This window comes from Pongo abelii, chromosome 3, assembly GCF_028885655.2.
Source record: "Pongo abelii isolate AG06213 chromosome 3, NHGRI_mPonAbe1-v2.0_pri, whole genome shotgun sequence".
Classification (NCBI taxonomy): Eukaryota; Metazoa; Chordata; class Mammalia; order Primates; family Hominidae; genus Pongo; species Pongo abelii.
In genome coordinates, this window is record NC_071988.2 from 121,973,626 (window position 1) to 121,997,162 (window position 23,537).

The 23,537-nt window shown below is 34.0% G+C and overlaps 1 protein-coding gene and 1 long non-coding RNA gene across 2 annotated transcripts in view; one reads left to right on the forward strand and one right to left on the reverse strand.

Annotated features, from left to right (window-relative positions):
- The window catches only part of LOC129059042 (uncharacterized), a 169,409-nt gene that overhangs the window by 114,188 nt on the left and 31,684 nt on the right, over nt 1-23,537 (forward strand). The gene's annotated exons all lie outside the window — the stretch shown is intronic.
- EMCN (endomucin) overlaps nt 1-23,537 on the reverse strand; it is a 131,089-nt gene that overhangs the window by 69,183 nt on the left and 38,369 nt on the right. Inside the window, 2 exon segments of the mRNA NM_001135500.1 lie at nt 9,661-9,777; nt 19,099-19,167. Coding sequence (NP_001128972.1) covers nt 9,661-9,777; nt 19,099-19,167 — 186 coding nt within the window.

Consider the following 23,537-nt stretch of genomic DNA (forward strand, 5'->3'; position numbering starts at 1 on the left):
TTGGATTATCTTCCCTTTTGTTCGTTTTCTCTCTTTTTCTTTTTTCTTGATACAGGGTTTCACTCTGCCACCCAGGCTGGAGTGCAGTGGCATAATCAGGGCTCACTGAATTCTCGATCTCCCTGGCTCAATCAATCCTCCTGCCTCACCCTCCCAAGTAGCTGGAAATACAGGTGCCTGCCACTATGCCTGTCTAATTTTTGTATTTTTTGTAGAGACAGGGTTTCACCATGTTGTCCAGGCTGGTCTCAAACTCCTGGGCTCAGGCGATTTGCTCACTTTGGACTCTCAAGTGTTGGAACTACTTTGGGGTGGGTGAGACACCACACCTGGCCCTTCTTCAAATATCTTTTCTGTCCATCCTTCTCACATCTTCTTCTGAAATTATATGTATCTTAGGCCCCTGGGTTGTCCCACACCTCACTGATGTTTTATTCTTATTTTTCTGGTCTTTCTTCTCTCCAGTTTATCTAGTTTCTACTGTTATGCCTTCATGTTGAAAAACCCAAAATATGAGTTTTTGTTGATCCACTTTATAGTACATTTGCTTTCCAATTCATTAATTCCTACTCATATTTTTATTGTTTTCTTCCTTCATTTTTTGGGGGGTTTATTATTTATTTTTTTCTGCCTTATTGAGATGGTTGTTCCAGTAATTAAGTTTGAACCATTCTTTTTCCTGCCTAATATATGCATTCTAGAGCTATAAATTTTACTGTAAGATTGGCTTTAATTATATTGCCAGTTTTGGTACTGCATATTTTTGTTATCGTTCAGTTCAAACTATTTGCTGATTGTCATTATGATTACTTCTTTGACACATAAGTTACTGTAGTTTAAAATTTATCAGCATAGAGTTATCTTCTAGTTTTTTTTGTTTAGATTAATTCCTCTTTGATCAAGAGACACACTCTGTATCATTTAAATCATTTAAAACTTGTTGAGACTTGCTTTATGACACAGGCTATGATCTATGATAGTAATGAATTCTTATCTACTTGAAAATAGTTCACTTTCTGTAGTTGAGATAGTTCACTTTCTGTAGTTGAGATAGTTCACTTTCTGTAGTTGAGATAGTTCACTTTCTGTAGTTGAGGTGCAGTGTTCCACATATTTCCATTAAATTAAGTTTGTTAATCATTTTGATTTATGCTACATCAATACCTATATTTTGTCAACTAATGAGAAAAGTATATTAAAATTTTCACTAGAATTGTGGATTTGTGTTTTTCACTAAATTTTTGCTTTATATATTTTCATGCTATATGATAACGTAAAATTTTTAACTTGTTTTATTTTCCTGGAAAATTAAATATTTTAGTATTATGAAATGTTCCTATTTATTTCGATTTAGTTTTTTTTGCCTTAAATTCTACTTTTTCTGATATAGATGTATTTTTTTCAGGGTATATCCTTTTTCACTCTTTTAAATTTAACTGTTGTATGTCTTTTTTAAGCAACATATAGTTTGGTTTTGTGTGTGTGTGTGTGTGTGTGATCATTAGGGTTTTCTATTAATAAGATCATGTTATCTGAGGACAGAGATCATTTTACTACTTCCTTCCCTATATGACTTCTTTTAATTTGTTTTTCTTCTGATTGCTCTGAATAGAACTTTCAGTACTACTCAATAAAAGTGATGAGAGTGGACATCATTTGCTTTGTTCCTCTTAGAGGAAAAGCTTTCAACTTTGTACTGTTAAGTTACTTGTGGACTTTTCATATATGAACTTTATTATTTGGGGCAATTTTTAAAAATTTATAGTTTATTGAGCATTTTTATCCTGAAAAGATGTTGAATTTTGTCAAATGTTTTTCTGCACCAATTGAGATAATCATGTGGCTATTGACCTTCATTCTGCTAATGTGGTATATTACATTGATTGATTTTCCTATATTGAACCATCCTGCATTCCACAAATAAATGCCACTTGAAACAAGATGTCTAATCCTCTTAATGTGTTATTGAATTTGGCTTGCTAATATTTTGTTGAAGGTATTTGCATCAATATTCATTAAGAATATTAGTCTGCAGTGTTCTTTTCTTGTAGTTTTTGTGTATGATTTTGGTATCTGCCTAATTTTAGTCTCATAGAATGCATTTGAAAGTGTTCCTGGCCAGGTGTGGTGGCTCACACCTGCAATCCCAGGACTTTGGGAGGCTGAGGTGGGTGAATCATGAGATCAGGAGTGCAAGACCAGCCTGGCCAAGATGGTGAAACTCCGTCTCTACTAAAAATACAAAAATTACCCAGGCATGGTAGTGGGTGCCTGTAATCCCAGTTACTCGGGAGGCTGATGCAGAGAATTGCCTGGACTGGGAGGTGGAGTTTGCAGTGAGCCAAGATTGTGCCACTGCACTCCAGCCTGGGCAACAGGACAAGACCCTGTCAAAAAAAAAAAAAAAAAAAAGTGTTTCCTTCTCTTTATTTTTTTATAACAGTTTGAGGAGGATTGGTGTTAATTCTTCTTTAATTTTTGGTGGAATGCTTTAGTGAGGCCATCTGGACCTGAGCTTTTCTTTGTTGGGAGGTTTATTTTATGTCATTATTTTATTTTATTTTTAGGGCTGTTTGAACTGCTAGGCTCTTTGGTAACAGTATCTGGGGCCTAAAATATTTCCAAGGGTCTAGTGAAATCTTTGAGATCTCAAACACAGAATCATTGCCTCCATTATACAAAAAAAATCAGCAAAATCTAAATTAATAAATGATTCCCTAATGTGTCTACAAAATGCATACAACCTTAAAATCCATTAAGGTCTGAAACAGCTCTGATCCCAAGCACTTTGAATAAGGGATATTCAACTTGTATCACTTTTATAACTTTTGATAAATTTTTATAAGTTTTTATAACTTTTATAATTTTATAACTTATAATCTATAAATTTAATTAACATAGGATGTGGGGGCAATTCAATGTTTGAGAAGGGGGACCTAAAGTCAGAAGGCCTAAAGCTAACAAAGGCCTGAAAACAGCCTGCTCTCCAACAACAAACATACTCTATCTTCTTTTCAATTGACCTTCACTCACGGTTTTCCTTTTCCCAAAATGACTCCTCCCTTCTTTGCAGCTGGTGCTTACTCCTCAAAACTTATTCAGTACTAGACAGAAAACTCTGTCTCCTCAGAAGGCTCCACCTTTTGCGGTTTGAAACTTCCTTTATCATGTTCTGTCTTGATGGTAAAACCTCATAAACATTTAGCCTTCCCCTGGGTGCTAGAGGCTCTTTTCAGCATGGAGAGAGGTTCTTTGCCCTGAAAGATTTCACTGTTGAGCTCGAGAAGCAGGCAAATCCACATGAAAAAAAAATCAGTATTAAACTGACTTTCCAGTGGATGGCAAGTCTTCTCTGGCTTTCTCTTTCTTGAGAATTACATGAATTTGTAGGACTTCTTTTATTTAGTTTATTAAGTTGGACAACTCCTCCTAGCTGGAGCCATTGCCCACAGATGCTCGCTCTCTCTCTCTCATCTCTAGAGAGAGAGACAGACAGAGAGGTTGTTTTCTAATATTTTCAGTATATGAAAATATTTTGTGTGTGTGTACACCATATATATACATATGGTGTACAATGTGATGTTTTGATATATATGTGTATTGTGGAATGATTAAATCAAGCTGATTAACATATAATCTCACATACTTATTAGTTTTTTTGTGGTCAGAACATTTAAAATCTACTCTTAGTAATTTTCAAGTAGAAAATACATTATTATTAATTATAGACACTAGGTTGTAAAATAGGTCTCCAGAAGGTATTCCTCCTGTCTAACTGAAACTTTGTATAATTTGACCAACATCTTCTCATTCCCACCCTACCCAACTCCCCACTTCCAGCCTCTAGTAACTACCATTCTACTCTCTATCTCTATGAGTTCAACATGTTTAGATTCCACATGTAAGAGAAAACTTGCAATATTTGTCTTCCTGTGCCAGACTTATTTCAGTTAGCATAATGACCTCTAAGTTTATCCATGCTGTCACAAATGACAGGTTTTCCTTTTTTTTTTCCAGGCAAAATAGTATCCCATTGTGTATAGATACCACATTTTCTTTACCTCTTCATCTGTTAATGGACACTTAGGTTGATTCCATATCTTGTCTATTGTGAATATTGCTGTGACGAACATGAGAATTAAATATCCCTTTGACACACTAATTTTATTTCCCTGGATATGTACCCAGAAGTAAGATTACTGGATCATATGATAGCTATATTTTTAATTTTGGGGGAATCTCCATACAGTTTTCCACAATGGCTACACTATTTTATATTTCCATCAACAGTATACAAGATTTCTCTTTTCTCGATATCTTTGACAGCACTTTTTATCTCTTGTCTTTTTGATAACGACCGTTCTAACAGGTATGAGGTGATAACTCATAGTGGTTTTAATTTGCATTTCCTTGATGATTAATAATGTTGGGCATATTTTCATATGTCTTTTGGCCATTTGTATGTCTTTTTTTGTGAAATGTCCATTCAGGTCCTTGGCCCGTTTTAAAATTCGGTTATTTGTTTCCTTGCTATTAAATTGTTTGAGTTCCTTATATATTTTGTATGTTAACCTCTTAACATTTGTATGGTTTGCAAATATTTTCTTCCATTTTATAGGTGTATTAGTCTGTTCTCACACTTGTAATAAAGACATATCTGAGACTGGGTAATTTATAAAATTAGAGGTTTACTTGAATCACAGTTCCTCATGGCTGGGGAGGCCTCACAACCATGGCTGAAGGCTAATGAGGAGAAAAGTCACATCTTGCATGATGGCAGGCAAGAGAGTTTGTGCAAGGGAACTGCCTTTTATAAAACCATTAGGTCTCATGAAACGTATTCACTGTCACAAGAACAGTATGGGAAAGACCTGCCCTCATGATTCAGTTACCTCCCACCAGGTCCCTCCCATGACACGTGGAAATTATGGGAGCTACAGTACAAGTGAGATTTGAGTGGGGACACAGCCAAACCATTATCAATAGGTTATCTCTTCACCCTGTTGATTGTTTCCTTTTCTGCCCTGAAGCCTTTTCATTTGATACAATCTCATTTGTCTAATTATGCTTTTGTTGCCTTTGCTTTTGATGTTATATCTGAAAAATCACTGCACAGACTAATGTCAAGAAGCATTTCTCCTAGGTTTTCTTCTAGTAGTTTTACAATTTAGGTCTTTTGAAAATGTAAATAATATCATATCGTTGCCCTGCTCTCAACTCTCCATCACATTGTGTATCCAATTAGAATAAAATTCACTGTCCTTACTATGGCCTATGTAGCCCTGTCTGGACTGACCCCTTCTTCCTGCTCTAATGGCATGTGCTATCTTTTCTTCCCTTCATTCCTTCCAGTCAACCACAGATGACTCCTCTTTATTCAAACAACTTAAATCTACCCACATATCAGCACCTGTGCACTTTGTATTTCCTCTTTGAATTCTCTTTCCCAGATATCCATATGTTCACTTCTTGACTTTATTTAGTTCTCTTTCCAAATGGCACTTGTTCGGAGAGGGATTCTTTGAACACCTTATGAAAATTGGCACTACCATCATCACTTGCTTTTTTGTACTGTTTTATTATTATTTAGAGTATCACTGATATTGAATTATTAATATTTAACTTATTTATCTTTTTCATCCACTAGAAGGTAAATTTCATGATAGCATGGTCTGTCTAATATACAACGATTTATCACAATCCAGAATAGTGCCAGGTACCTAGATAATCCGCTGAAAAATTTTTAGTGAATAAGATAATTTTTAATTCAAAAAGCCCACATTTTTAAAATAATAAAGTCAGAGCACTAGATTAATGAGAAGTTCTATCTTAAAAATTCTAGGATTCTAGAAATTGTTTCCTTTTAAATAGGAAAAATACACACCACTCTAAAAGAATGGGAAAAGATTAGAGAGAAATGTTTTGAGTGTGATCTTCTTTTTGGATCTGAATTCCAACTTTCTAGGGAATAAAGCTACAAATCTCACTAACTCTTCTACTCTAAATTAAACCTGTACTTGTTTTCATCTTGAGATGAAATACCCACAATGTACTTGTCTGATATTTCCTATCCAAGGAACCATTGCCCAGATGTTTAAGAGGGAGCCGAATCTTCAGCTGTTCAACCTTTAGCCAACAGTGGATTGTTTTGTTTTCTCTCTATCTCTCTGTCCTGTATCCATTAATCCTAAAAGTGTTTATGTGTGATGGGCGGAAAGGGAGTGGTGCTCTGCTAACCAGGAATCTGGGAAAGGTCCCGGTTTCATCACTTGGCAAATGGAAATGTGTGCAAACACATTATATCAAGTAGGATCCATGTTGGGCAGTAAGCACCTTGAGAAAAGAGAGGGATCTAGGGAATAATGGCTGACCCAGAAATAAGTGTAATAATAAATTCTAAAACATTTTGTATAAAACTTGTTTGTCAAATAACAAAAGCAATGGACAACAGTAAATACGCTTATTTCATTATTCTGCTTTCCAGAGTGTTTCATTTCTTAAGAAAATGGCTTTGATGTATTTTTTTAAACTACTTGGAAGAAAGCCATTTTAAACTGATTTTAGAAGCTAAATCAATAGAACAGTCCCCAGAACTGAGATGCAGAGAGCATTCTACTTCATGAATTGAAGTGGAATTAAAAGTCTTAACTGACTCATGGGCTGACCACATACTTCTGAAATGTAGTAGGTTTAATAAATCACAGTCCCTGAATGACATTTTCTTCCTCACAAGTCACTGAATGGGTGAGTATTTAGTGCGGGATACAAATTATTTGAGTTTAATTTTCCAGAAGCTGCTATACACTTTGCAGACATATATATATAATAGTTTTATTTTTATTTTATAGGGGCCATCATATTATACATAGATGAATTTTGGTTTCCTGAAGGTACCTTTTAGATATATATTACTTACAAAATAGGTTCTACTTATCAGAAACCAAACCACTACTACACGAAAATGTTATTCATATGAAGAAGAGATGATTCTGCTCTTCAAATTCCTCTACGGGGTGACTGTCCCATTAAAAAGAAGTATTAGTTTACAACTATGGTGTGAAATTAGTCTCCTTCTAGGCAAACTTCTGTATGTTGTGCTTGAGATGATTACAATAAAAAAGAGAAAATTTATGTTTCTGACGTTTCTAGACAAGAGTAGGTCTTGGACAGCCACAATTTCTATTTGTCATCTCTTTCTACCTTAGAGATTTCCCAAGAAAAGACTTAGACATTGCGAGTCATCTGTAGCCATTTCTTATTAAGGACTATGGATACACCAAAAATGCATCCATTACTTATATTGCTAATTCTTCCAGTCAAGTGTGTTTACTATACATAGAAATTACTTATATCATGGAGTCCAGAATGTGAGAAGTACCTGTTGTGAGAAAACTGGAACTGGAAAGCTGTCAGAAATTATGGGAGTTCTAGCTTCTACTTCTCTCTCTGCCTCACAAAAACAATTTAATTTTGCTCACAGGGTATTCCCATCTCCCAACATACTCTCCATTCTTTTCTGTCCATTTGTTTACTCATGATACTGCTTCTGGATGCCATAGGTATGCACATGAATTAGCATGACTACTGCAGACTTCCACTACTAAACTTCGCAGCTTCAATTCCCGTAGCTAACTCCTGCTGTTTGTTTGTCGGGTTTTCTAGTTCAGACTACTCAGAAAGAAAATTTGATTGGCTAAGCTCATCATTTTCTTTCCTTCTGTTTTTCAACAAAGCTTTATAAAAAATATGATTTACACACCATTAAATGCACTCATTTTAAGAATACAAGTAATAATTTTTAGTAAATTTGTAGAGTTGTGCAACCATCACCATAATCGAGTTTTAGAACAGCTCCATCGAATGAAAAACTCCTGTGAGCTTATTTAGAGTCAATCCCCACTCCCATCTCCAGCTGCAGGCAACCACTTATCTGCTTTCTGTCCCTATAAAATGTCTTTCCTGCATATTTACTGTAAGTGGAATCATACCATGTCATGTTTTGTGTATGGCTTCTTTCATTGAGTATAATGTTTTTGAGGTTCATACTTGATTACAATAGCTTTAGAATAAGTTTTGAAATTGGGTTGTGTCCTCCAACTTTGTTCTTTTTCAAAAGTGTTTTGACTATTCCAGGTCCTTTTTATTTCCGTACAAATCTAGGGTCTTCTTATCAATTTCTTTAAAAATCTGGGATTCTGGTAGGGATTGCATTAAATATATTAATCAATTATTGATCAACTTGGAGAGAATTATCATTTAAAATATTGAGGTTTCTAATCTATAAACATGTAATGTATCTTTAGATATTTAATTTCTCACCAAAATAGTTTGTAGTTTAGTGTATAAATCTTGCACTTCTATTGTTAAATTTATTTCTACATATTTCATACTTTTTGATGCTATTGAAAATGGAATTATTTTCTTAATTTTATTTTGGATTGCCACTGTTAACATATAAAAATATAATTTATTTTTATATATTTTATATCCTGTGCTACAAACCACTCTTTGGTGGTTTTAGTTTTATAGTGAATTCTTTGAATTTTCTACCTAGATAATTATGTAGTCTGCTAATAAAAAATGCTTTACTTCTTCCTTTTCAATCTAAAGGTATCTATGTATTATCCATTGTTGAATTGTACTATCTAAAACCTCTGGCTATAATGTTGAATAAAACTGATAAGAACAGACATCTTTGGTATGTTCCACATCTTAAGGGGAAAACATTAAGTCTTTCATTATTAGGGTATGATGTTAGCTGTAGGCTTTTTGTATATGCCCTTTATCAAGTTGAGGAAATTTCATTATATTTCTAGTTTATTGAGAGTTTTTAATATGAGTGAATGTTAGATTTTGTCAAATGCTCTTTCTACATGTACTGATTTTACTAATATATTGTATTACTTTCTTTGGTTTTCATATGTTAAACTAATCTTGCATTTCTGGGATAAATCTGACTTGTTCATATTTTATATTCCTTTTTAGGTGTTATTGTTTTTTTGCAATATTTTATTGAGGATATTTGCATCTATGTCTAAGAGCCATATTGGTCTGTACTTTTCTTTACTTGCTTTTTCTTTTCATTCTTTTCTTGCTTTGGTGTCAGGGTAACATTAGCCTCAGATAATTATTTGTGCAGTGTTTTCCCCTCCTTTACTTTCTAAAAGAGTTTGGGAAGATTTGGTATGATTTATTTCTGAAATGCTTTATAGAATTGACAATTGAAGCCATCTTGGCTTGGGGTTTTCTTCATAGCAATATTTTTAGTTCCTATTTCAATTTCTTTAATCATTATAGGTTTTTTCAGATTTCCATATCTTCTTGAGTCAGTTTTAGCAATTTATTTCTTTCTAACAATTTTTTCATTTCATCTAAGTTGTCTAATTTGTTGGCTGAGCTGTCCTTTTAGTGCCAGGTAATATCATAGATTACTGCTCAGTCTTGCATTAATCTTCCTTGTGACCCATTCATTTGTGGCTGCAGTGGGATAGTGTATCACTGTAAAAGATGAGGCTGCCAAATAATTGTTCTATTGGGTAGAGATTAAGAGACAATTTAAACAGGGCATAATTCCTTGGCAGTTGTATGCTGGAAAACATTCTGAAACCAGTTTTATGCAACACACTAGTTTAACACTTCAGCACAAATCCTCATACTTACTCTTGGGTTTGGAACTTTGTAATGTTGAAACAGCATTTGGAAGTGTAACAATTGTTACTGTTACGTTTGAAACAATGGACTCATTCTTCCTGACATCAGTGGTTGTGACTTTCAATCCTGTAAAAAGAATGAATGGTCATCAGGAGTATAACAAATCACCAGATCATCTTATTAATATTCATATTAATATCCAACTAAAACTTGAAGATTAATTTCTAGAAGTCTCTGACTAAGCCTTAGAAATCCAGCATTTTAACATTCACCTTTTGGTGATATAATTAATTACTTTAAAGAATGTGGAGGGACATTAACTTTCTTGTGTACATGCTGTAGGTTATCTCACTTGATTGTCATGGTAATCTTATGAATTAAATAATCATGATGATGATTATTTTATATATAAGACTCAGAGGAATTAAATAATTTCCCCACAGTCACATAACTTGTAATAGGAGAGAACCATGACCTAAATTCAAGCCTTTCTGATGCAAAAGTTAATCACTCAGCTACCCTGGGAAAAGAAAGGTAAGGATGTGGTAGTAATTAAGTATGGCACTATTGTTCTCATGCCACTTGGGAAAATATTTTCAAGCAGGTGGAATAGTCAGGGGATAAGGGATAATTGGACATAAATGGAATACACTTTTAATTATACTTAGTTCATTTTTTTTAAAAAAAGAAAAATTTACAACAAAAATATAAGCTGAGCTTTTCAAAGATAACATTGGAATAAGATGACTTGAAACAACTTATATTTGCCCATATATTCTGAAAAAAAATCAATGCCCTTCAGTTTTTTCAGTCTAATGTGGAAACATTGGGCCAGTGAAGAAAATGCAGACATGCCATTTACTGCATGCTTGGTGTTAGCTAGATGTGATGCTAGCTGGAGATGAGGGGAAAGCAGTTTAGTAGATCTCTAACACGGAATAGAATGGAGCAAGAATTGCTGGTGCTTTCTAGAAGTGCAGTCAACTTCCATTCTATGTCAACAAGCATCTACTGTGTAATACAAATTCTTAGTGCAGTTGAGGAAGTCATGCTGAAGAAAGGGATCATTTGCAAGAAGACTTCATAGACAGTAGATAAATATATTTTCCTTCGGGTAAAAAGCCTTTGGGAATTAGTGTGCAAACAAAATGAAATAAATTCAAATGTAGTCTACAGTGTTAATCCTGCATATGAGAGAGAATGACTGGAAATAGCCACACATTTCAGAGGTATCATGAAGTGTTAAATCGGGAGGAAAATATGTGAAGTAGAGATAATGCCTTATTACAGCAAGAAAGCAGAAATTGGTATTCGTGTTAGCATGGAAGTGGGACAGGTCAACCAAGGTGCAGAAACTCAACATTTGAGGATGGAGGAACTCCTGGGGGTAAAGATTTTGCTTCCCACTGAAATTCCAACATATGTTTGGGAAAGATCAGAACAGGAGTTTCTCTTCAGAAATCTTTGGAGAAGAATTCTTCAGCTGAGCTAAAATTGGAAAGCATGAAAAAGCTATCCTGAAGGCCTAAAGAGTTCCCTAGTATCAAACAGACTCAACAGTCTTGGTGGAGGGAAAGAGTATATATAGCTAAGAAAGATGTGGAGGGCTGCCAGATTGGAAATATGCAAAGAAAGGAGAAAAATAATGGAATAGCTGGGAATGCAATGCCAAAGATTTTGCTTAGAGAATTGCCTATCATAAATGTGGAATATATTTCACAAATGAGAATTAGAGCCTACACTCAACGTAGGACAGGTTGTCAATTATACCACATGAAGTAGGCCTTGGAGCAAATCTTGAATGTTTAAGATAAATCAAAATATTTTAAAATATTCATGGCAAACTCAAACTGAATAGAATAAAAGATGCTACCACAGCCACAAATTTTTAAACTTTACTAATATACAGAAATGCTTCAAATCCTAGTCTCAGGAGACAAGAATCTATGCATGGTTGACTAACATTTATTAAGATACGAGAATCATAGTCACATTAACATCTTTTCGAGAAAATTTTTCCGGTTGTATTTATAGTTAACACATAGTTTATTCCAAACTACTGCCAATGAGTAATTCACACCTTCAGAGAAAAAGTAAATCAATCTTAAAGCTGGTCTTTAAATCTAAATACTTTCTACTTTCCCCTACAAAACAATATGTACCTGCTTTCATCTACAGTTATGAATTGCACTATAATCCTAGGCAATAGTGCATGCATTAGGTTTCACAAACATAATTTTTCTGGAGAAATATTAATTTATAAGAGAATTGCATCAAGATACATTGGCTTTACATTTATGACTTGTGTTTTTGAGATTCATGTATGTTTAAATCATAGCTTTTGGTATAGGTGGGACACATTAAAGACAAAACATAATGAATTTATCCATATTTGAGTTGGAAAAAATAAGAATTTAACACAAGAGATGCTTGAGGGAGTCGTATCAGTACCAGATTGTAAATGCAGAAAATAAACCTTTATTCCAAGCATGTCCTTAGGTGAAAACCACTGTGTAGGGCTGAGAGGAATGTGAGGGAGAGGGTCTGTTTTATAATGATCTTGGAATTGTTAACGTGAAATTTATTTTGTATATTTTGAGGAATTAAGTTTATTGAGGAAAACAATAAATCAGGACATTAACTATATTAGGAATCTAATGTGTAGTTACCAATTAACACGAAGGGACAGTTTGTGGTCATGGATTTTAATTTTATAGGGAGGGAGATTGGCAGCTTTATTCCTTTGGAATTACATAATTTGAATTACAGCATTGTTTTATCTGATGCCCATAGGAAAAATGTCTGACCACTTTGTCTTAAGAAACAGAATAAAAGGTAAGAGACTTTTGGCAAAGTTAGCATTTACTAAAATACACGCTGTAGACTACTAGTACTGTGGTATATTTGGTTTTACATGAATAAAAGATGCTCTTAAAATATTTAGGAATAAATATAATCAAGGAAATGAAAGAGCTGCACACTGAAAACTATAAAACATTGATAAAAAAACTAAAGAATTCACAAATAAATGAAAAGATATCATATGTTCATGGATTAAAATAATTAATATTAAAATGTCCATATTACCCAAATCAATATATAGATTTTTAAAAATCCCTACCAAAATTCACGTTATTGTTTACAGAAATAGAAAAAAAATAATTTGTATGGAACCACAAAAGATCCTGAATAGCAAAACAATCTTGAGAAAGAAAAATAAAAGTAGAGACATCAAACTTCCTAATTATTTAAAATTATATCACAAAGCTACAGTAATCCAAACAGTATAATACTGGCATGAAAACAGACACATAGACCAGTGGAAGAAAATAAAGAGTCCAGATATAAGTCTAAACATATATGGTCAATTAATTTTCAACAAGGGCACCAAGAGGTTACTATAAGGAAAGGATAGTCTCTTCAATAAATTGCACTGGGGAAACTGTGCTACCACATGCAAAAGAATGAAATTGGACCCTTATTTGACACAACACACAAAAATCAACTCTAAATGGATAAAAGACCTAAATGTAATACCTGAAATCATAAACCTCCAGAAGAGAAGATAGGGGTAAATCTCCTTCACATTGGCCTCAGTAATTATTTCTGGATATTACATCAAAAGCTCAGGCTATGGCCTCAGCAATTATTTTTGGATATTACATCAAAAGCTCAGGCTACAAAAGCAAAAGTAAATAAATGGGACTACATCAAACTAAAAACCTACTGCACAGCAAAGGAAACAATTAGCAAAATGAAAAAGCAGCTTACAAATTGAGAAAAATAATTTGTAAATTATGTATCTGATAAGGAGTTAATAGTCAAAGTTTATAAAATAAGTATTTAATTTAAGTCTTTATCTTGAGTTAATTTTTGTATATGGTGTAAAGAAGGGGTCCAGTTTTAATCTTCTGCATATGGCTAGCCAATTATTCCAGCTTCATTTATTGAACAGGGAATCTTTTCCCCATTGTTTGTTTTTGGCAGCTTTGTTGAAGATTAGATAGTGTAGGTATGTGGCCTTATTTCTGGGTTCTCTATTCTGTTCCATTGGTCTATGGTTACTGTATCCCAGTAGTATAGTTTGAAGTCAGGTAACATAATGCCTCTAGCTTTGTTCTTATTGCTTAGGATTTCCTTGGCTATTTGGGCTCTTTTTTGGTTCCATATGTATTTTTAAATAGTTTTTTCCAGTTCTGTGAAGATTTTCAATGTTAGTTTAATAGACAATACCATTTAGGACATAAGCATGGGCGAAGATTTCATGATGAAGATACCAGAAATAATTGCAACAAAAGCAAAAATTGACAAATGGGATTGAATTAAACTAAAAAGCTTCTGCATAGCAAAAGAAACTATCAAAAGAATAAGCAGATAACCTACAGAATGGGGGAAAATTTGCAAACTCTGCATCCAACAAAATTCTAATATTCTGCATCTATAAGGAATTTAAATTTACAAGAAAAAACAACCCCATGCCCAACAACATGGGCAAAGGACATGAACAGACACTTTTAAAAAGAAGACATACATGTAGCCAACAATCATATTAAAAAAGTTCAACATCAGTGATTATTAGAGAAATGCAAATCAAAACCACAATGAGATACCCTCTCACACCAGTTAGAATGGCTATTACTAAAATGTTAAAAAAAACAGGTGCCGGTGAGGTTGTGGAGAAAAAGGAAGGCCTATACATTGTTGATGGGAGTGTAAATTAGTTCAAACACTGTGGAAGACAGAATGGCAATTTCTTTAAGACCTAAAAACAGAAATATCACTCAACCTAACAATCCCATTACTTGGTATATAACCAAATGAATAGAAACCATTCTATTATGAAGCACACATATGTTCATTGCAGCACTATTCAGAAGAGTAAAGGCATGCAATCAACTTAAATGACCCATCAATGACAAATTGGATAAACAATATATGGTACATATACACCATGAAATACCACGCAGCTATAAAAAAGAATGAGATGATGTCCTCTGCAGGAATATGGATGAAGCTGGAGGACATTATCCTTAACAAACTAACACAGGAAAAGAAAATAAAATATTGCATGTTCTCATTTATAAGTGGGAGCTAAATGATGAGAACACATGAACACATAGAGGGGTCAAGGAATAAGTCATTAAAAATATTAGAAAGTACTTTGCAGTAAATGTATATGAAAACATAATATACCAAAATTTACGGAATGCAGAGAAAGCAATGGAAAGAAGGACATTTATAGGTGTTAACACATATTAAAAAGAAGAATAATCTCAATCAAAATCCTCACTGGCCAATTTGAGAAACTAGAAAAAGAAGAGCAAACTAAACTCATACGAAGCAGTGGGAAAGAAACACTAAGGATTAGAGAAGAATGAAATAAAATAGAGAATAGAAACACAACACAGAAAAAAAAAACAAAAGTTTGTTCTTTGAGAAGATCTATAAAATTGATACACTTTTAGCTATGCTGATAAAGAAATAAGAGAGAGGAGTCAAGTTATCAAAATTATGAATGAAAGAGGACTCATCATTACCAACCTTACAGAAATTAGAAGGATTATAAGGCAATGCTGTGAACAACTATATGCCAACAAATTAGATAATCTAGATTAAATGGGCAAATTCCTAGGAAATCACTAACTACAAAAACGGAGGCAAGAAGAAATAGAAAATCTAATAGACTTATAATAAGTAAAGAAATTAAGTTAGCATTTTAAAAAATGTTCATAAAGAAAGCTCAGCACCAGGGTCTTCCCTAGAAAATTCTACCAAATATTTAAAGAGCAATTACCACCAATCCTCATAAACTCTTTCAAAGATTAGTAGAGAAGGGAACACTTCCCAACTTATTTTATGAGGCTGGTATTATTTTGATTTCAAAACTAGACAAATACATCACAAGAAAACTACAAACATATATTTCATGAATATAGACATAAAAATTCTTAACAAAGTAATATAAATAAAGTTTAACACCATGTAAGAAGAATTATACCCCATGACCAAGTTGGATTTAGCCTAGGAATTCAAGGTTGACTCAACATATAGAAATCAATATCATATGCCACATTAACAAAATAAGGAATTTTTTAAAAACATGATAATCTCAATATAACAAGACAAGGCATTTTAAAAAATCCAATACCCTTGCATAATAAACACACTCAACAAACTAGTAATAAAAGAGAACTTCCTCATTCTGATAAAGGTCACTTATTAAAAACTCATAATTAACATCATACTTACTGGTGAAAAACTGACAGTTTTTCCTGAAAGTTAGAAACAAGACAAGGATGTCCCCTCCCACAACTTCTACTCAACATTGTATTGAAGGTGATAGCCAGGGTAGTTAGGCAATAAAATAAATAAAATAAAATTATAAATAAAAGAAAGTCATCCACATTGGAAAGAAAGAAGTAAAACTATCTATATTTGCAGATGACATAATCTTGCACATAGAAAATTCTAAGGAATACACATACACATATACACACACACAAATTAGAGCTAATAAGTTAGTTCAATAGAGTGGAAGGATATAATACTAACATATAAAAATAAATTATATTTCTATATAGTAGCAATGAATAATGCAAAATTGAAATAAAAAATTATTTTATTACAAAATAATTTTATTTAAAATGAATAAAATATTAAGAATAAATTTTACAAAAATAAGTTTAAGCCTTCCACACTTGGAAACTACAAACATCATCAAAATAAATTGAAGAAGACATTGATAAATGGAAAGATATCCTGTGCTCATGAATTGAAAGCTCTGATTGTTAAGATGGCAATACTCCTCAAATTGATCTACAGATTTAATGCAGTCCCTATCACAATCCCAGCTGGCTTTGCAGAAATAGACAGGTTGATCTCAAAATTCACATTAAAGTTAGTGTGATAAAATTGGTGTGATAAAGTTGAATAGCCAAAACAATCTTGGATAAAAAAGAAAAAGTTGGAGGACTCACATTTCCTGTTTTCAAAACTTAATACGAAGTAATAGTAATCAAGAGTATATGATTCTGACATAACAATAGGCATATAGGTATAAGTGGAGTAGATTCGGGAGTCCAGAAAAAACTCATATTAGGTGGATGCAAATACAATTGCAGCTTTTGCATTGTTGGAATGTACCATTTGATACTGGCATACATTCTTAAATAAATGTGGTTATGTTTTATAGATAGATAGATAGATATCCCTATCATAAAATGAACTTCTAGATATATATTCTAGAAATATATATATTCTAGAAGTATATATATATATATATATATATATATTTTTTTTTTTTTTTGAGATGGAGCCTCATTCTGTCGCCCAGGCTGGAATGCAGTGGCCCAATCTCGGCTCACTGCAACCTTCGCCTCCTGGGTCCAAGCGATTCTCCTGCCTCAGCCTCCCGGGTAGCTGGGATTACAGATGCGTGCCACTGCGCCCGGTAAATTTTTGTATTTTTAGTAGAGACATACACATACTCGGGGTTTCACCATGTTGGTTAGGCTGGTCTTGAACTCGTGACCTCAAGTGATCCACCCTTCTCGGCCTCCCAAAGTGTTGGGATTACAGGCGTAAGCCACTGCACCCGTCCATGTTATATATAATTTTAATGGGCATTTCCCGTTTCGAGATTTTTTTTTTTTTTTTTTTTTTTTTTTTTTTTTTTTTTTTTGCTAATGACATCACTTGCTGTTTATTTTATGTTTACTTTAGACTGTGGAAATGATGTTAGACAAAAACAAATCCGAGCGATTTTCTTATTCGAGTTCAAAATGGGTCGTAAAAGAAGCGCAGACAACTCAATATAAACAAAGCGTTTGTCTCAGGAATTGCTAATGAACATACAGTGCATTCAAGAAGTTCAAGAAGTTTTGCAAAGGAAAAGAGATCCTTGTAGATGAGGAGCATAGTGGCCAGACATCGGAAGTCCACGATGACCAATTGAGAGCAATCATCGAAGCTATTTCTGTAACAACTACATGAGAAGTTGCCAAAGAACTCAAACCTTGACGATGCTACAGCCCTTTAGCATTTGAAGCAAATTGGAAAGTTGGAAAAACTCGCTAAGTGGGTGCCTCATGAGCTGAACGAAAATTAAAAAATCCTCGTTTTGAAGTGTCATCTTCTCTTATTCTACACCACAAACCATTTCTTGATCTGATTGTGATGTGCGACAAAAAGTGACAACTGGCAACAACTAGTTCAGTGATTGGACTGAGAAAAAGCTCCAAAGCACTTCCCAAAGCCAAACTTGCAACAAATAAAGGTCATGGTCACTGTTTGGTGGTTGGGTCCACTGCAGCTTTCTGAATCCTGGCGAAACCATTACATCTGAGAAGTATGTTCAGCAAATCAATGAGATGCTCCGAAAACTGCAACATCTGCAGCCAGCATTGGTCAACAAGACTCAACTCTTCTCCATGAAATTCTAGCCCATGAAAATTAGAGATTTTCAGGCTTCAAAAGATACTATCAACAAAATTAAAATATAACCTATAGAATGGGAAAAATATTTGCAAATTATCTATCTTGTAAACTTCTAGTCTTGAATGTATAGAGAACTCTTGCAACTCGACAATAAGAGGACAAACAGCCAAATTTTTTAAAAAATAGACAAAGAATTTGAGCAGACATTTTTCCAAGGACAATATACAAATGGCTACCAAACACATGAAATATGTTCAACATCATCCATCATTAGAGAAATATAACTCAGAGTTACAATGAGATACCAGTTCACACCCACTGAGATAATTATAATTAAGACAGACAAGTGTTAGCTAGAATATGGAGATATTGGAACTCTCGTACGTTGCTGGTGGAAATGTAATATAGTACAGCTGCTTTGGAAATCAGTTCCTTAAAATGTTAAACATAGAGTTAACCTATGACTTAGCAATTCAACCTCAAGACATATACTTAAGAGAAATGAAAAACGTAGGCAGACAAAAACTTGCACATAAATGTTCATAGCAGCATTATTTATAATCATTAGCAAGTAGAAACAATGCAGATGTTCATCAATTAATAAATGGATAAACAAAATGTGGTATATCCATACAATGCAATATTATTTAGTAATAAAAAAGAATGAACTACAGATACATGTTACAACATGGATGAATTTGAAAACATTATGCTAAGTGAAAGAATCCACACACAAAAGGTCATATTTATATGAAATGTCCAGAACAGGCAAATCTATAAAGGAGGTTAGTGGTTACCAGAGGCTGGGGAGGGGGATATGGGAAGTGATTGGTAATTAATACAGGGTTTCCTCTTGGGGAGATTAAAATGTGCTGAAATTAATAGTGGTGGTGGCTGTAAAATCTTGTTAAAATACTAAAAACTTCTGAATTGTACACTTTAAAAGGATGACTATTATGTTATGTGAATTATATATTTTTTAAAATTGTAGAAAAATGAATCATCACTCACCTTCATCTTTACTTGTTAAAGTAACTGCTGACATCAGAGACATTTTAAGTAATTCGTTGGTGATTTTTCCTAGTTTGATAAAATAGATTAAATTATTATTAATCATAATCTCATGTTATCTGTCAATAAATAAATAAAAGTAAGTTAGATCTATAGGACTGGCATTCTCCTTTGTCTATCTTTAATTTTTCCCATTTTCCAGTTCGTTTTGTCTAAAGAATATATGTATATTAAATATATGTATATTAAATATTTGGGTGGCCTACACACACACACACAAACACACACACACACACACATTTTTGCATACTAAGTCCCCAAAACAAGTTTCCACTGAAGATTGTTACTTAGGTATCTTTAAACATGCAAAAAATTATTACAAAATTCTAAATTCTGATGTTTAAAATCATTTTATTTTTCCCTGTGAGAAAAGTGACATGGTCAATAGGACCTAGGAGTATCATGCCTTTTTTTTTTCTAGAATTACATTTCATTTTATTGATTTAGTTATGGCACTGAAACTTCTAAATGAAAATAAGTCATGAAGGAATTTGAAAACTTCTGTATTAATTTATGTGCCCTTCTTTGTTCTTGAGGGCAGTATCCAATTCTAGTCACTTTTTTTTTTTTTTTTTTTTTTTTTTTTTTTTTGGAGACAGAGTCTCGCTCTGTCGCCCAGGCTGGAGTGGTGCAGTGGTGCGATCTCGGCTCACTGCAAGCTCTGCCTCCTGGGTTCACACCATTCTCCTGCCTCAGCCTCCAGAGTAGATGGGACTACAGGCGCCCACCACCACGCCCGGCTAATTTTTTTGTATTTTTTGTTAGTAGAGATGGGGTTTCACCGTGTTAGCCAGGATGGTCTCGATCTTGTGATCCTCCCATCTCGGCCTCCCAAAATGCTGGGATTACAGGTGTGAGCCACCGTGACTGGCCTCTAGTCACATTTTTAATCTTAGTATCAAGAATTATTCCTGGCATACACTAGGCATTTAGTCAATGTTGTTTCAAATAAGGAAGCACTCATATAACACATGAAAATCAACAAAGGGGCAAAAATCTGCCCTAAATAGTCAACATGACTCATCAGTTTGATACCTACTTTCCAACTCTCTGTAATAGTCTTTCTCCCTCCCTCCCTCCCTCCCTCCCTACCTCCCTACCTCCCTTCCTTCCTTCCTTCCCCTTTTTCCTCTCTCCTTCTTGCTTGACAAGGTCTTGCTCTGTCACCCAGGCTGGAGTCCAGTAGTATGAGCATACCTCACTGCAGAATCAGACTTCTGGCCTCAAGTGATCCCCCAATTTCAACCACCCAAAGCGCTGAGATTACAGGTGTGAGCCATAGCACCTGGCCCCTCTTCTTTGTTCCTTCCTTTTTTAACAATTTTATTTGCAGGTTTGTTGCATGGGTATATTGTGTGATTAGGGCAAAAAGCTATTTATTTTTAAAGATATTATATTATTTTGAGTCAATAAATGTTTATAATAGATTAAATTATTAAGATACCATAATTTTATTCTCTGCAAAATTGTTTCTTAAACTAGCATTCATTCATGCCATTTTCCAAAACAATCTTTGAGAACCATGTTGAATTCTATTTAGGCTACAACTGTTTCAAAGAAATATCTAATTTGTAAACATTTCGTATTTTGTGATGATAAACTAAAAGCAAAGCATCAACTTTGCCACTTCAAAATTCTATGAAAAGGAGAAACCAAAAAATCATGTACAAAGATATCCCAGGCACTTCGTTTTCTATTCAAATATAACAGGGAACAGAAAGACAATGAATAAAAGGAGAAAGACTACAGAGAAAAATGGGGGACTCAAACTCATTTTTTTCTGACTAATCATACAAGAAATTTCCAAGAATGTTTTTAAAATTTTGTTCTTTATAGTTGTATCTAGTTAGTTTCTACATAGAGGATGTACAACGGAAACATCGCCATATTTAGCACCCTGTGTGAGATAGGTGGCCAAAAGCGTCAGGCTCCTTTACTGACCTCAGCTGAAATTTCTGGTACTAAATATTTTAATACCAGAAATTGTTAGTATCACTGTTGAGAAACTTTTATTCCTGCATTATAATTCAACTCATTGAAAAATACTAGACTATTCAATGTTTTTAAAATGAAGCTGAATAATAATCAACTTTTTAACTTAAAAAAATTAAATTTCAAGTTTCTTTTTTATCCCAGAAGTTCATTTTATGATAGGGATATTCAACATCTGTCAAATGTTGATTTTTAACTCCAACCTTTTGGCCTTTGCACAAAATGTGCAGTGCACTTGATGTACATCTAGGAAGAGGTCAAGTCTCATTTCTCTAATTGGGTGAATCTCTGAGAGCAAGCCCTGCTCCAGGCGAAGCTCTATCAATCACGTCTGCCACTTCAGTGATTATGTTGCTGCAAGAAGAATTCTCATCTCAGTTGCACATTTTCCACTTTTCTGATGATAGAATTTCTGCCATTGGCAAGAAGAATAAATTGTATGTGATTTAGAGAGACATAAGCATTACTAGACCAATGATCTTTTGACCTTTAAACAAAATAATTCTGATTAGGAAGCCTTAAAATGAAAATAAAGACGCTTCTCCATGTTGTGTTTTTTTGGTAAATACTTTCATCGTGGCTAAGAGGACCATATTGGACATGAGAAAGAGGGAATAAGGGACTTCTTCACTACAGATACCTTTTTTTTTGTATTATTGAGTAATTTTAAAAATTATTATTTTGGAGAATGGGACAATGTATAAAACTCCTCCAAATTTAAGCCCCTCACAGGCCTGAAATTAGTAAGTCAAATTTACTGGTACACAATCCCTAGAACATGATAATTCTTAAGATAAATTCTCCATCTCCTTTATTACTGTATACTAATTGTGTTGCCCTTTGGAGAATGGGCATATTAAGTGTACTTAGTCTGACTCATCTAACCCTTAATACACAGTGGTGATCAAGTAAGCCAGACAAAAAGGAGTTATTTTCTCTGTCTTCTTTGTCCAGTATTGTTCCCTTATTCTCCTATAAGCACCACGGACCCCAATTTGCCTAACGGCTTTCTCAGCCCTACCACCGTGCCAGACTTTCTGTTTCCCACTCTGGATCCAAGCAGCTGGGGACCTGAGAGCCTGCCTTTCCTGCTTTATCTCTCTTCCACCTCGCTCTCTCAGTAGCTCTCATTAGAGACCCTAGAATAGACTAATCTCCTTCCTTTAATTTCCCTCCCACTGCTAGATTTATGTTTCAAGATTTTAACCCTTAAAATTCTCAAAATAAATATCAGATGATACTAAAGTATTATTATTTATTTGGAAGATTTGATGATAGCATTGTAGCTTTGTGATTGTCTATGTTTTTTGAGATGCATATTTAATGTATAGAAGTAAACTGGCATGAAGTCTGGGTTCCCTTCAAAGTACCTTGACCACCAAATTAAGAGAGAGAGTGAAACAGAAAGAAGGCAGGAAGGGGAAATAAAAAGAAAAATGAAGCAAATGTGATAAAATCTAGATAAAGAGTGATTTGGGGAGATGGACATATGGAGATTAATGACAGTATTCTCTGCTTTCGGATATAGCTGTCTATTTTTATAATAAAAATTGATAAACAAAAAGTAAAACTTCTCTGACCCATTACATTTTTTATAATTGTATATGAATAATTTAACACTCAAGTGCATATCTACTGAAGGAGACAGACAACAATGTTGTTTATATTAAATGGGTAACAAATCAGTGAAAGTGTCCCAGAAAAGGAGTGTGTGTGTGTGTGTGTGTGTATGTATGTAACCTCAAGTATTCTATGCACTTGCTTCAAAGAAGGATGCTTCAGCGTTCTGCTATGGAAGGGCCCCAAGTAGTAAAGTTGCTAAAAATGGTTTGGTTTCATCTTATAATCAAACAACGCAGAAATAATGGACTATGATCATAGTACTCTTTGTCTCTGAGAATCACCACCCTATTCAAGCCCAACAAACTAGCTTTCGTTGGTCTTCTGCATACGTTTGACCCTAGTCTTAGACTGAAAATTAAGGAGGAATAGAGAGACGTAAAAAAGACAGCATAAGAATTTCAGTTATCTATTCATCAAGATATATGATTTTCTGGGGTCTTTCTATGACCTTAGCATTCTAACCAGAGTTTTTGCCCATAGACGATCCACAAATCTGTTTTCTTTTCCGTTGATTACAGGACCTGTGTGATATGCCTTATTTTTTGTGTGTTGCAAGATGGGCAGATGCAGTATGCATTGCATTGATAATCTCTTGTTTTTTAATGGAAGTATTCTAATAGCTTTTGACATTTTTGTGGATGGTAATCTCCTTTAATACCTAGCTAGATATAGTTGTCACTCAGTCCAGCAACAATAATGATTACATTGCTACTGAAACGTACAAATTAAATCTATTATCAACAGAATGCAACCAACAAAACCAA